Source organism: Vespula vulgaris, chromosome 2 (assembly GCF_905475345.1).
Source record: "Vespula vulgaris chromosome 2, iyVesVulg1.1, whole genome shotgun sequence".
In the NCBI taxonomy this organism is placed as follows: Eukaryota; Metazoa; Arthropoda; class Insecta; order Hymenoptera; family Vespidae; genus Vespula; species Vespula vulgaris.
In genome coordinates, this window is record NC_066587.1 from 15297558 (window position 1) to 15313307 (window position 15750).

General features: G+C 36.0%; 1 protein-coding gene across 1 annotated transcript in view; it reads right to left on the reverse strand.

The window, feature by feature from the left end:
• The window catches only part of LOC127061355 (protein timeless homolog), a 158870-nt gene extending 145701 nt beyond the window's left edge, over positions 1–13169 (reverse strand). Inside the window, exons 1-14 of the mRNA XM_050988073.1 lie at positions 12956–13169; positions 12664–12795; positions 12443–12596; positions 12182–12362; positions 11971–12102; positions 11803–11898; positions 11551–11714; positions 8606–8723; positions 7445–7707; positions 6781–6913; positions 6571–6725; positions 4981–5114; positions 4734–4887; positions 4541–4621 (exon numbers count right to left, since the gene is read on the reverse strand). Coding sequence (XP_050844030.1) covers positions 4541–4621; positions 4734–4887; positions 4981–5114; positions 6571–6725; positions 6781–6913; positions 7445–7707; positions 8606–8723; positions 11551–11714; positions 11803–11898; positions 11971–12102; positions 12182–12362; positions 12443–12596; positions 12664–12757 — 1859 coding nt within the window. The 5' untranslated portion in view covers positions 12758–12795; positions 12956–13169. The remainder of the gene's footprint in view (positions 1–4540; positions 4622–4733; positions 4888–4980; positions 5115–6570; positions 6726–6780; positions 6914–7444; positions 7708–8605; positions 8724–11550; positions 11715–11802; positions 11899–11970; positions 12103–12181; positions 12363–12442; positions 12597–12663; positions 12796–12955) is intronic.
• Positions 13170–15750: the final 2581 nt, after the last annotated feature.

A 15750-nucleotide genomic window follows, 5' to 3' on the forward strand; every position in this document is an offset into this window, starting at 1 on the left:
AAAAGCTGAGAGAGATGTCGTACCGTTTTAGGAAGCTTCTATTCCTGTGAGAACGGAGGAACATCGAGAGAAAGGTGAAAGTCTGCGTACGTGACTTGAGGACAAAGGTAAAATCACATCTTGGTAGAAGTCTCTGTAAAAGGGTATAGTTAATGGCGGAGCACTCTTAACCCTGACGCGCTCTCTGCTTGCCAGTGGAGATGGTTCTCCTAGAGAATTTCACTCGGCTTGAATTTTAATAAAAAAAAAGGTGTAAAAGATAAGAGAGACAGAGAAAGAGAGAAAGAGAGAAAAAGAGAGAGAGAGAGAGAGAGAGAAACAGAAAAAGTAGCAAAAAAAGGAAAAGAAAAAGGAAGAGGAAAATAATGAAAGATAAGAGACGAGACGAGACGTCTTATACCAAGAAATATACCGAAAGTCGAAATGAAGGCGTCGTGGAAAGAGGAGAAAGTCAGAGAGACGTGAATCAAGGATAAAGACACGACATCAGATTTGCCTCGAGGATACATCCATCTCGTACCAAGGAAAATTCTTTCGCTACTGTTACTCTTTACGCCACGATTTTCCGAGTCTTTATTTTCTCAATGTACGAAACAAGAAATAGAAACAAGCAAGTGAAATAGAAACGAGCGATCTCATCTAATCTTACTCTCTCATGCATAATAAATATCGTTTGAGATCGAATGCAGCACATTGTAACTGGGTCGCTGACAATGTAAAAAAAAAAAAAAAGAAAAAAAATATTTCGAGTAAAACGTACAAAGTAAATATTTATGAACGATATATGTGTGTGTGTGTGTGTGTGTGTGTGTGTGTGTATAAAAAAGGGAAAAAATCTAATCTTCTAATCATCACAATTACGATATAAATCAACGAGTTTCGAGGTCTCGATTTAGAGGATTTAAAGGGATTGGTTCTCGTGCAAATTTTGTTCTGAAGAGTAAAATCAGACGAACGATTCGTTTCGTTTACATGAGAGGAGACACGTAATCCGTTATATACTGAGCTGTCGCGTGGGTCAGAGAGCTCTAGGTACTTGGGGAAGCTTTTAGAAAGTGCGAAATCCCTAGGTCGAGGGTGAATCCAATAAGCGGACATTGCGAAGCTTCCGCAGGTGGCGAGAAGAAGAAGGTACCGGTGGAAGGGAAGATGGTGCTAGTGATGGAAATGATGGTGGTGTAGGGTGAAACGTAAGGGAGAAAAGAGGAACACAAGAGTGAGGACACACTTCCCGTGGTTGAAGAAGTGGCTCGTATAGGGAGCTTCTGCTGGTGGCTTTCTGAATAGAAATCCACCACCATACAATCCCCATTATCCTTCGATTTGAAGTTTCACGACAAAGGAGTCTCTCTCTCTGTCTCTCTTTCTCTCTCCTCTCTCAGTAGACGCGCTATTCTAAAACGCCAACGCCACTGATTTTGCATGCAATCGAACGAATAATTTCGGTATTGGCCGTGGCTGACAACACGTGAGAGTCCACTCCTCTTTTTTCATCTATTTTACGTATCAGTGTAATTGAAAGAACAGAATAAATCCAGAATAACGATCACTGATGGAGAAAACCTTTCAAACGAAGTAGTATAAAATAATATTAAATTTACATATTCCTAACGAGCTAAATCGATTTTAATAACGAAAAGTATCTTCTAATTCTGAATGATATTTCGTGATCTTTTATTAGAGTTAATAGATAATATGAGTATGTAAATACGAGATAGGTAATATGAATATAGAAAATATTTCTATAATTGGAAATTCAAACGTTAGAGAAAAACGTGGATAGATATTAAACCTATGCGAAATATATTTGATATTCGTTTTTTCTCATTCGTTTCGTCAGTTCATCGAACCGACAGGATATCCGAGGATTTGTATATTTGTTCTTGAATATCCTATAGGGGGAGAACGTCTGGGATGAATATATGTTATGTTGTATGTATATATGTACGGTTGTATGTGTATATCGATTGCCGTAATATTCATGTAACATTGTGAATGTGTTATTAATATTGCCCGCGCCTTGCTCCGATTACAGAAGGGTCGGTCAACAGACTGTCATTTCCTTTTATCCTACTATGTGCACAAGGTCGCCATGGATCGTCTCTCTTCCATTATATACCAGCAGCGCTAAATCTTACCTCTCATAAACTGGACAAGAGAATATTGCAAAAGATCTCTTCGAACGATATAGAAACGATCTTGGATGGAACAAATTGCATGGTGAGGGATAAAAGGATAGAACTTTCGAGCCACACGATGACGTGTAACTCCAGTGAAAAAGAATATTCGTCGTATGATCAAAAAATAAATAAATAAATAAATAAATAAGATAAAATAAAAAAATCAAAGAAAGATCTATCATACGAAGTTAAAAAATAACAACTTTCGAGTCAAACTTTCGATACGGCGTAAGTACCTACTTGACCCGTTCTTCCAAAACCATTTCGTTAGAAAATTATTATTCCATCAGAAATGGTTCTTCAACATAAAACGATACCATGAGATGGAGGTACCAAAAGGATAGTTCCGGAAAGTATAACCGTGCTTCAATTCAGGAGCTGCTTCGATAGAAGCTTCCCTATTCTACACTCGGGATCTACGAAGTAACTTAGTTGTTGTTCCATCAGACGAGTTACTTTTCTACAAAACGAAACCACGATGTTAGAATAGTTTCTCAAGTATGACGATGGGGTCATATTCGAGAGTCGATCCAATACACAGAGGCCTATCTACGGGTATTCCATATAAGGAAACTTACTTTTCCGAGGAGAAAAAAGAAAAGTTACTTGTTAAAATAAATAAAACTGTCTTTAAAGATAAAGAGAAATTAACATCGGGATAAATCAATAGTACGGAACAAAAGAATCCCTTTGTTCGTTGACGATTTCGTCCGCAAAGAATAGCTTTCACGAGACAGTCGGAACGACGATTAAGCTTTCGAGGTGGAAGGGTAACCGAGGTGGAAGATAGAAACAAGTTGGCGAAGGGACACACGGGCGCATTTGTAGACGGAGAACTTCAAAGACCTGGATGGGTACCACCAATTCACCTCGATGAACCGCCGTATACTCTCGCGTTACAAGAGCCGTGCATCCCTTTAAGATTTAATGTAATGTAAATATCTGTGGCAGTGTAAACGCTCGACTGTTCGTTGCTTAATTGCCCGGGTGATCGAAAAGAGCGAACGTTGAGAGAGTCTGAAGGGTTCGATAAAACAAGCGGAAGGGGAGAGAGAGAGAGAGAGAGAGAGAGAGAGAGAGAGAGAGAGAGAGAGAGAGAGAGAAAATAACAGAGAAAGAGATAGAGAGAGGGAGAGAAAATTGACGAATAATACGGTAGACATCAGGATTAAATAATCATGATAGTTCGAACGTAAATTTGTCTCTTTTAGGCGTGAGACATGATGTTAACAAGGGGAAGAAAATTTCACTTATTACATCGTTCGATGTAAAAATTATGATTTAACGAAAAAGTACGATTTTAGTGCACGGCCGCGTTCAAAAGGCTATGCAAATACTTCCGCTTATTTTATGCATTCGCCTAATGTACTTGAAAAAGGTGAGAGAAAGGTAGAGGGACAGCCTTGAAAAATAAGATTATGTTAGCTGAGGAGTCCATGTAAATTTTGCTACGAACTTCATGCAAATGAGGTGCCTAAACTTCGGAGGGAGAGAGAAAAAAGGAAAAAGACAAAAATAAAAAGGAAAAGAAAAAAAGATTCGAAGAGAGATTATATTCCGCGCGAGGCTTCGCACATAAATAACCCGATAAAGAGTTTCGCGTCTCTCGTTCGCTTTTGTTCTCTTCTTTCTCATTCTCTTTGTCCCCCCTAAACCTTCGATTCGCGAGAGATTTTTGAGGCTGCGTTTACGCCGGTATTAAAAACTATTCGGGAATCCGGGCAAAGAAGAAAAGCTTAAATGGAGGAAGCACAAAAGGCTTTGGCGTGAATTTATTCGAGCATGATCGTCGCCCTAGCTGCGTTTCAAACGGCGGTCAAAAATTCATCGGTCGTACAAGAATAAATCCCAACTTTTCGTTCACTTTCTAACCCCATTACACCGAAGCCCATTGTTTGCTAAAACAAAGCATCCACGAGGTCGGCTTCCCCGCAACATCGAGGTTACTCCGAGCCATCTACCGTCGCAGTATATTGTGCTTTGCTGAAAAAAGACGAGGGTTCCTAACAAAGAAAAAGGTAGTGGGCTTTTTCCTGAATACATTAGAAGACGAGTCGCGCCTCGTGCCACCACGTGAATTCACGATTATATGCTCTAATTGGTCTGACGTTACCCCAGATGACGGAGAAGCTCTTTTATCGTAAACTTCAGAAGGCAAGAATTCCTATACAAAAATTTTAATAAAACGCGTGCGAAAAATTCCAATCGTCTACAGAAAGCATCAAGCACGAGGATTTTATAATAAAACAATTTTCTTTGATTTAATAAATAAATATTTTAACAGCGTTGCTGTATTCTCATGATAACTTATATGATTATAAGCATATAACATTTGAAAACATTTTGAAAAAAATTCTTACCGACAAGCTCGCAGAAGTCCAACAGCATTCTCAAAATGCTTCAATCGTAACAGCTTTTGAATTCTCTTCATTGCATCGCTCCTAGAAACAAATTCGACAATTTTGCATAAAATTAAACGAAAAAGATTTCTTTCGACGTCGTCGAATAAGGCTAGAAATCATTGTAAAATGATTGAGAAAGAAGTAGATATACTTTTGATCGTCAACGGGTGTATCGAGTGTCGCGTCAAACGGTATCATTTCCGGCATCGAGCCTCCATCTTGCATCACCGCAGATAATTCCCGTGCCAGATCGTCCCAACGATTTTCTAAGCTCGGCTTAGGCGTTTCTTCTTTCCGCGATATAGCTAGAAAAGTTTGAGAGAAAATATTAAAAAGAAAAATAAAAAAAAGAACAACTTTAAGAAGCACAAACTCTGTACAAATTCTCTACATCTTACATTTCTGCTTTTTACTTTTGTGTCGCTTCTTCTTTAACTTCTGGACGATGAGACTTCGTTGTCCCTTGGCGCAAAACTGTTCTAACATCTTCAGAAAAATGTGGGTGGTCGTTACTAGGTCGATCAGGTATTTCCTGCAAACGCGAGGTTAAACAACTTATTTCTTGAGATTCTCCTTGGGGTTCTGCGGTACCGAGATAACGAGATCTTTTGCGAGCTGACACAATGCTAAATAAGATGTCTCGCAGGTAACCCAGTTCTTGCAATTCACATCCTTGAAACGGAATTCTCGTCTTACGGTTAAAGGAGAGGAAATGGTATTTGCACTATAATGATCCGTAATATACTTAAAATGATCAGTCTGTATGTTTTTGACATCAAGAAATAAAAGGAATAAAATAGACGGATAAAGGAGTAAAAAACAAAAGTAATTTGATTAATTCTCGAAGTAATTTCGGGTTTCATTTTAAGGAAAATTTCTCGAATGAAATATACTGCGAATGTCTCATTAGCTATAGAATATCGGTTGAATCTTTGAGACAATGAGCATAAACAACAAGGGCAAACAAAGCGACAACAATGTTAGCCGTCAAGAGTGGCAACAGCAACGGTTAATTTATCAATTTATACTCTAGCGGGGTGTTGCCGGGAAAGTTTGACAGAGTCTTCGGAACTATGTTTTCCTCGGCATCGCCGAGACGTCAAAGCGACGAGACGATATCGCGGTGGTACACCGCGGCGCCCTTACATTTCCGTCGTGGAAATCCCAGGAAAAGCCGTCAAACTCGTAGCAACTCGAACACCCACCGCCTTTCCCCCATTTCGCTTGGCCGGAAGGTCGATAAAAGTTGTTTATTCCGGCAAGAAACGAAGAAAAAGAGGGAAGAGAAGAGCTATTCGGTAGAGAAAAGATAGGGGATGAGAATCGGCGAAAAGGAGAAAAGAAATAGTCGAAAAAGGATAGAGTTGCGTTAGTAGAAGTGGATAGAAAAAAAAAGGAAAGAGGATGAAGAGGCAGGCATGGCAAAGAAGTCGACCGATTGATCTGAAAGTGAATCAATCTGTCTGCGATAGATAAAACTTTTGGTAAACAGTTCTTTTTTTTCGTTCGACAATACCAGGCAAATCGATAAGAGTGGGCTCGATGTCGAGAGACGCGAACAAGATAAGTATGCCGACGGACGTAACGCCTTTCGCGTAAAATTGAGAACAGGCAAGAAGCGAGATTCGTTGAAAATCAAAGAGAAAATATATTTAAGTTTGGAGAACTCGACGGGCCAAGTACTCGTCGTTCGCCGCTCCGCGTTTCTCAAACTTTTCAATCTCGTTACTGTCTCAAAACTTGGCAGACCATTTGAAACTTATTAATTACTTCTGCCAAGTTTTTACTGTCGCGTAATTTTAATTACTGAACGTAAGCTCTAAGACCGACTAATGACGCTGAGTCGTTTGGTTGCTAGCGCTTGGTTTTTACCCTCTGATCGATCAAACGTTATAATACGACTAGGTATATTATTTTAACGATGTAAACGTTATTCAAAGTGTCGCGTTGACGTTGTAAACACGATACAAGAATAATTCTTTACTAACCGTGACATCTTAAATTCATCGAAGTTGAGAAGCTGAGAGAGTATCGTTTCCCGATATTCCGGGACATAAAACACGTTGCTTTTAATGACCTTACTAGATTCTCTTATATCTTGATCCGGACTTTTATCCATCGCCATTAAGGTATGAAGGAGTTCCTAAAATATTATACGTCATTTCAACGATTCCATCGATCATTTCTTTCCTTCTCACCTTATACGCTTCCAAAGCCAAATGCAATCTGTAAGACCATATCGGTATCCTCTTCTTATCGGTAACGATCATCTCATAATACTGATCCATTTGTCTTTGTATTATATAAAATATTTCCGTGGATATCGTTTCGCTGTGAACAAAATCAAATAGACGTATTATATCCATCATTTTCGAACCACGAAAAATCTTCTTTTACGAATAAAAAAGAAAAAGCAAACGAAAGTGAAATTACACGTACGCGCAAATTGATTGCACGCGAAGTCTCTGGCAAAATTTATGCTCCGAAGTATACATTGCTTAAGTTGGAAATAAGATGAATTAAAGAGAAAGATAGAAAGTGTGTGTGCGTGTCTGTATGTATACATGTATCTGGATACGTAATACAGTCACGAGAATAGAGAACTAGAAAGTGCATTTCGTACAGACGCATCCAAAAAAGCGACGATGCGTAAAACGAGTTCGGAAACTCGTTCTCCCACCGCTTATATCGAGCAGCAGCTACTTCGCAACGAGAGGGATCTCCGTGACCTTCGGTTTACCGAAAATAAAGTCATCTACTTCCTCTCGATTAACGTTACTTCTCTATTTCTCTCTCTCTCTCTCTCTCTCTCTCTCTCTCCCCCCTTTTTCTTATTTACTCGTTAATGCACGTTCAACTTACCTCACATATTTTACTTGAAACTTGTAACATCGATTAAATTCCATGAAAAAACGTAACGCCCAGAGATAACAACTACCCTCCGTTGTATCACATTGAACGTCACTGATAACGCACGACTTTGCATATCTCATTACTGGATTGTATACACCATTAAGAAATTCCACGCAAAATTCTTTGAGGAAAAGTCTTATGCTCAATGCTGATCTTCGTTGGTTCGTTGAATCCTGTATCGGCAATTTGTTCTTCGGTTTCTTTACTTTCGTCTGTTGAAGATAGAAGATTCGGAAGGTTATTTCGAAATTCCAGCGTTTCGAAGAGGGATCGTAAAGAAAATTTGCGAAGCACGTAGGAATGTGATGTAATGTATATAAAAAGAAGTAAATGGCATCGTTCTGTCGTAATGGCGTGATCTAAGCACGCTAAAAAGAGGAGAAAAAGAGCGGGCGAAGTGGATGTAAGAAGAGTGTAAAAGTCCTGCATAATAGGTCTTACCGGCACCTCGCTAGAATGATGCTTTCAAACACCCATGAACTAACCCATGGACGTGAGCTACGAGCAAATTTATGACGGTACATAATGAAAACGCGGCACGTGGATACCAGGAAAAGTTTTGCTGTTCTCGAAGACTGGAGATAGGATAGAAGAGGGTAATAGTAACCTGAGAGAAAGTGAGAAAGAGAAAGAGAGAGAGAGAGAGAGAGAGAAAAGGATAGCACTCCGCACAGTAAAAGAGGGTAGAGACGCAATCTAAACGCAAGAGCAAGAGACAGAAGAAGCCGAGTTTTAAGAAGGGTACGAGAGAAGAACAGCTGACCCACTTTTAAATGCTTCAAAGTACTATTAAGAATAGGCCGAACTCTAATTACGCAAGGATAACTCTAATTAACAAGCGTATTTTCATTCGAATCCGAACGAGCTCTTCTCACTTACTCGCTAATGAAAACTAACGCGAAAAGCCACCTGCCTAATTGAATAAGCCATTTTCTTTAAGCGATTTCATTCTCACTCTTTCCACCTTTTTATTATATTTTCTTTTCTTTTTACCTTTATACGAGATACGTTTCATAGTCGAATGAAAGAAAAAAAGAAAAAAAATAACCACGAAAAGCACCGACCTGTAACATTTCCAAAGCAGATATAATAGCTTGCATTCGCCCTTACCTTTTGGGAATTGAACTCGACTGCCTCGACTTTTTCATAAGGTTTGTGACACAACATTTGATTGTCTCCGATTGCCTTCATATTCTGTAGCACATAAGTACCGCCGAAACGCGAGTGCCTGGAAAGGGAAGAAAAATGTTCAAATAACATAAATATTCGAGATTTGAAATCGTACATACGTAGTTGTGTGTGTGTGTATTTCATGAAAATTTATGAGCACGATTCGAAACGATAAAAGTATCAAATGTATTGTTACTTTTCATCGATATGAAAAGTACTTATTATTTATGCTCGTACAGAGTGCCATTTCATAGAAAAGGCTCATATAGAAAAGGTAGAATAAATGGATACATTTGAAGTAAGAAAGGACTTCTCCAAGAAGAAGCAGAGTGGATGCGGCAACTTTCAATCTCTGATTGAAGATAGAACCCAGTGCTCGATTCCAAGTTCGCGAGTAAAAGAGAAGCTTATCATTCAAATCCAATTTTATCCATAACTCCTGAAAATCCAATCAATGGAATAGAAGACGGCTGTCATCGGCAGATAGTTTCTTAAATGACGAAGGCAGCCTCCTTCACTTTCTCCTATTTCGCGCCTCTCTTTCTTTCTCTCATTCCCTCCCTGTTAACTTCTCGCTCTCAATTCCTCTTTCCTTTTTCCTTTACAACTCCCCCGTACTCTCTATCGATAAATTCATTTACGCGGTATTTCTACCCGAACCATTTTCCAATCGTCGGTTAAATTTTTCAAACTACAATATGCGGAAAGATTGATGTTGAACTTGGACCATTCGTGAAATTAAACCAGGCCATTCGAGAAATTCATTGTTCGAAAGTAGGTAGTTTAAAAAAAAATTCTTTTTTAATCAAAATATACGTGAAATTACACCATATATAATTTTACAAGTACTCATAAAAAGTTTGTACGTTTTACGTTAATATTAAAATATATTTAACAAATAAATATAAAATAATATTATCAAAAAATGTAGAATCACCGTATATCCTAGAACTCGACTTATCCATACATCGATCCCATTTGCGCGTCGTACAGCCGACTTTTACCCCCTTAACCCCGAAGACTCGAGAGACAAGAGTAAAAAGAAGGAACCCCAGGATGGGCTTGCGTCTCGATTCTGCTGCTCCTGACTCGTAGCTCGGTCGCTTTATCGTTTTCCGATCGACTTATCCCGACGTTCGACCATGGGAAAAGGGAGAAAGATAAAATAAAAAGAAAAGAAGAAGCGAATTTTTTCACCCAACCCCCATTTCCTTTCAAGTCGCAAAAAGCATTTCGCGTTGAGCACACGGCCTCGCGAGAATGGAAGAAAGCAAGAGAGCGAGAGATGCGTGTGTGTGTGTGTGTGTGTGTGAGGGTGCCTTGAACGAAGAAGGAGCTCGTTACTAGAATACAGCTCGCTTCTTCCCAACAAGTGGATAAAAGCCTTCTATTCGCGCGCGTTCAAACCCGGCAGTCCTATCTTAAAAACTAGGTCATATTCATTACAACATATGCGTCGTCATCGTCGTCGTCGTCGTCATACTACGAGAGAAGCAACACTAGCCGAAGCAACGTGAGTAAGAGAACGATCGCGATTCAACCCAAAAGATATCCGGTGTTGAGTAGCGTAGTCATCAGAAAGCCAGCCTCTCCATGCTTTTCCCACACCGTATTTATACCTTCTCGGCACTTATACTCGTTGAACCGTTAAAATGGAAACAACTTATGAGAAAACTTTCAAACTTATGAATCTGGGACTTTTACAAAATCGAGTCTTAAATGAAATAGGTAATCGTAGAATGATATATATAATATAGAATAATATAATACAGTCGAATATAATATTAGTTCTGACAAGTCCTTCTCTTTTTTTTCTGATTTGAAAAGTTGATTATCATTTTACTTTCATATCAATGATTTTAAATCGAAAATAAAAAACTTTTTTTTTATTTTATCAACCTCCAGCAGAAACTAAACTTGATTAAACATCAAAATTCCAATTTCAAGCCGATTTTTTGAAAAAAGAATACTACAGCTAGCTAGAAACGCTGTTGTATTTATAGACTTTGTATATTCAATTCCTTATTTCATTTGAAAATGTTTTCATCAAAATCTCAGATTCATAAGTCTGAATGTCCCCCTTGTCAGAGCCAGAAGCGGTAGAACGCGCACAGTACGGTTCAACGCGTCGAGCCTGGAATCTTCTCGGTTTAATACATCGCCATTTCGTGCTCGTGCACACGATGGAATGAATGAAATGAATCGAGAAAAAAACGTGACATCCCATATCGGTATCTATGAAAAATGACTCGCCACGAAAGAAAATACATCGTGTAAAGATTTTTAAGAAACGTGACGTTAAATGTATTGGAAGTACAGAATGATTTAATAATCTTAACTTGGTATTTTAATATAATGTGCTTATAAAAAAAAATTAATATAGATAAGAATTTCAGAATTATGAATAGAAGCGAAGAATCGGGTTATGTACAATTTAGAGCATAAAATTAGAGAACAGCCGCGATATTTGTAAAAATAATATTCCTTGATAATTTCGAGTGTCATTCACGAAAAAATTAAGGAATCGTAAAAAAACGAGAGGATTTTGTTTAAATTAATATGTCATGAATTTAATAGCGAGCTCGGAATTCTGAAAGGTTCGCTTGAAAAGCTTTAAGAAGACGGGAGCGATGAAAGCGATAAAAATCTGACCCAAATAAGAAGATAAGATCCAGGAAGGTGTCATCTTCAAATTTTATTCATACGATTATATGTTTTCCCATGTTATGTTGTTAATTATAAGTTTATAAATAAATGGGTCACGAGTGGATTAAAAGCCAACTTAAGGTCGGATTCCCGCATTTGTAAGTTGTCTAAGATCCCGTAAAACTTATTTTTTTTTTTTTTGTAAAATTTTATAATGTTCATATAATAATTATCCTTACCTAGCACCGGCGTACTTCTTCAATTTTTCAAATTTTTCCAATTTTTCTTTCTGTCGTATAGATAGTAGCAATGCTTCATCCTTTTCCTTTTCTATTGTACTACGCTGCAAACCTGCTGATGCCAACTGACTTGCACTTTGATCACGTAACATCAATGATATGATCTATAAAAGTATATATTAAATATTACAGCATAATTTGATATACACTTCATTAAAATTTAATATTTTATACAAAAATTATAATATATACCTCTAAAATCTGCATATGATATTGTTGTTCTTTAGCACTACTTGCAATGAAGAGTAATATATCGACAATACCAGATGCATGAAGTGCAAATAATACCTGCAAATAACAAATATCTTATAAAATAACACCTTCAATAATCATAAAAAAAAACATAACTTGATAAGTTACCTGATCATGAACCGTAGCATCATTATCAGTACGCTTTTCATTTTCATCAGGAGGAACTTGAAGTACATTCCTGATTAATGCTAAAATTCTTTCAATAATCATCTCATTTTCTTCTCCTCTTTCCATATTATCCTATTATAATAATTAAATTTTTAAAGGAACTTATTCTAAATGAATATTTTATAGCAACAACTTCAAAATTCAAACTTACGATACTGAAGATATTGGTCAAGCGATTATTAACTATTGTCCATATTTGATCATCTGCTAAAGCTATTTTATAATTTTGCAAATGTGATATAATTTGTAAATAGAAATTGCGCATAGTCTTGTCCATAGGTATTTGTTCATTATAAATTAATAAGGCAGGACTCGTTAAATTAATAATTAACCTAATAAATATAAAATTTATATACACATATTATATACATATAATTATACTTCTTATCTAAACCTATATATCAAAACTTGCCTTAATAATACATCCCATAATTCAAGTTTATTACAGTGTTGTATAAAAATTTTTAAAAGATCAGATTGAAGTAATTTTGTTTGGCCAAGATAACGACGTATGGAATGAGCATCATCATCTCTTTTTAAATATTTTATCAAATCCTTAATAACATCTACAACATATTAAAATAAGTTTTCCATCATATCATCATTATTAACTTATATCTATAAGCAACTCACCCAGACAATGTTCATCCAAATAATATTTTTTTCCATCGTAATAACCCAATGCAGCACAAGTAGCTGCTAACTCCGCAGACATATAATCTGCCATTATTGCATTAGGATATTTTGAAGCCAAGTGAAATAATACTAGGACAATGATAAATATATTTTTAAACGTTATTATTATAGTTAAATCTAAATAAATTAGATGCAAGAAGGATATGTATAATGTTTATGAGGATAAAAGTTTCGTTCATCAGATCTTTTTTATATTTACTATATACTTTTTACATGCTAGCTACAGTACCTAGAAATGATAATATTCCGATTTTATAAGGTTAGAAACTCGAGAATAGTTCATGTGTAGTAAAAAATGTTGACACTGAGCTATCTTTATCAAACGAAAACACTTCTGTATATCAAAAAACAATAAAGTAGCTATTTCATCACAAAAATAACACTTAAATAACTTCTTTCAAAGATATAACAATATTATACACATGCGATACATACATTCAAAGCAACAGGTGAAAAAGCGCGCGAAAATTTACTGCAGCGCGCAATCGAGCAAGAGAGAGTGGCCAATCAGAAAGCGAGAATAACAAATGATCTTCAAAAACGAAATATGAATATGAACACCGTGTTATCCTAACAAATATTCTTTATTTAAAATTGTTTAATCAAAACAAAATTATTATTTGTTAACTATTACATTTCTTGTAGTATTAAATGATAAATCGACAAATTTAAGGAATATTCTCAAAATTAACTTTTGACCTGATTGATCAATCAATTAGAAATGTAACGGCTATATACATATACGTGTATAATATATGGCATGGTTTTAGCTCTCTCTTCAGTCATTCAGAATTCAAATACGTTCATTCCTGTTCGTTTCTGTTATATCTTGTTCAGAAAAGAGAAGTAGGTTAAACGGGGAAGGTAATGAAAATCGATATTTCTATCGATAGGAAAGTTCTTCGAAGCGAGCACAAACGCGAATGCAATCATGGCATTGCTTTTTGACCGATCGATCCGTGAGATTTCGTATTCCGAACTAATACAAAAAGCAAAAGTTTCGAAATGATAAAAATAAGTTCTCTATCATTCTAATAATGGTTTGTAGAACTGTTCTTTTTAGTAAGTTTACTCAGAAAAGTCTAAATTAATGAACGTTTCTCTCGCGAATGAGCAAGACTACGTTCAAAATAATTAAACTTAAACGGATCTAATCCTTTCAACGAAATTCATTTATCAAAGATCTAACGATCTACTTGGAAATCTTTCCTTTAGAAAGTTGAATATGTCGACAAAAGTTCTATGTTGAATGTAATAATATACGCAAATGGAAATAACAAATAACTTTGCACTCATTTTAAAATAATATGTATATATGTACGTATGTATATATATATATATATATATATATATATATATATATATATATATATATATATATACACACACACACACATATATGATAAATCGCAAGTTTGATAATCTCGCGAAGAATAATAGTCATACGAAACTACGTACATCGGCTTTTGGTTTGAGAGAGTTATCGAAAGACTTTTAGCGTATAATTTATAGCAGTTTTAGAACACCTTAGTTTATACGCCATGTGTCACAGAAAAAGGTGAACTTTATATACGAGCAAGTCAGAAAAAAATCAATTTTTACGATATAAAACTCTAGTTTCTCACTATGATCGTTTGATTTCTTTTTATATTACTTTTTAAATGCAACATTTCAGTGATACATACCAGTATAGTATAAAACGAAAGACATATAAACGATTTAAGAAGGATTAAAATCTTTCTTTAAGTTTTACGAGTATTATAGTGATTCGATATCGTTCGTCCACTATCCAATAAATCTCTAGAGAAATAGACAGGAAAAGCATGACTCTCTTGTGGATACAAGACTAAAAGTTATTGTCGCATTGTAACTTTGAATTCGTGCAAAGCTTGCACTAGTAGAATTACCAGTGAATCGATTTGCACGAGTGCATCGACCATTCATCCATAAAAATTTATTCTTCCAATTACGGAATATAAATGGGATTTACATATATGCATTGAATCTCACAAATCCAATGTTGGTTCTCTATTGTTGCATATGCCAAGGACATTTTATTAAATTTATTTGTCCAAAGAATGAAATAAAAAATAACATTTTCAATTATTCATTATTTATATAATATTATCTAAATTTTATTATATATTAATATTATATACTATATACATATATACATATATATATATATACATACATACATATATACATACATACATATATATATGTATGTATATATCTAATAAAATCGTACAAACACTTTGACTTTTCATAAATGAACTTTCATCATACTAATGTTTATTTAATGTAATATAACCAGCACAACTTTGGCTACTTCGGATAGTATCAACAAGAACCATACATTCTCTCTGTCTCGTATACTCTCTACTTTGATCGATGTCTAGGAAGTTCTCATCGATTATTATCAAAACTACTACGGAGGTCGAAACTTGTCAGCATATAATGTGCAGCTTTCAAGTAGTAAATGCAGTCACCCAGGAAGCAACTTCCAATTTATTTTCCTCCGTCCAGAAGTCAAGAATATCTCAATGAAAAATCTAAAGAGATTCATCCCTCTTCTCTTGCTATCTCTTCTTCTCTCATCTTTTCCTTACTTATACTGTCCTCGATTGCGAATTTGTTTCGTCAAGCGAGGACGTGCCCATCAAAGAGGTCGCTTTTTCTATCGTTTTCTTTTTCTTCTTCCCGTGTAGTCAACATGAAAGAGAGGGGATCAAGGATCTCTATTATTTCGCTATAATACAAGTCTACGTCTTCGATGAGCAATCTGCTTGAGTAGACATTGTCCACAAAAGAGGAAAATAAAGCTATAAATCCAATTCCGTCGTAAGGAAAAAAGATCGATGAGAAAAGTCAGGAGTGCGATAAACGGAGGAAAGAAGTTACCAACGGTAAAGGGAAAAAGGGATGTAGAGATAGTGATATGAAGAAAAATACAAAGAGAAAGATAGAGAGAGAGAGAGAGAGAGAGAGAGAGGGAGAGAGAGAGAGAGAGAAAAGAATGGC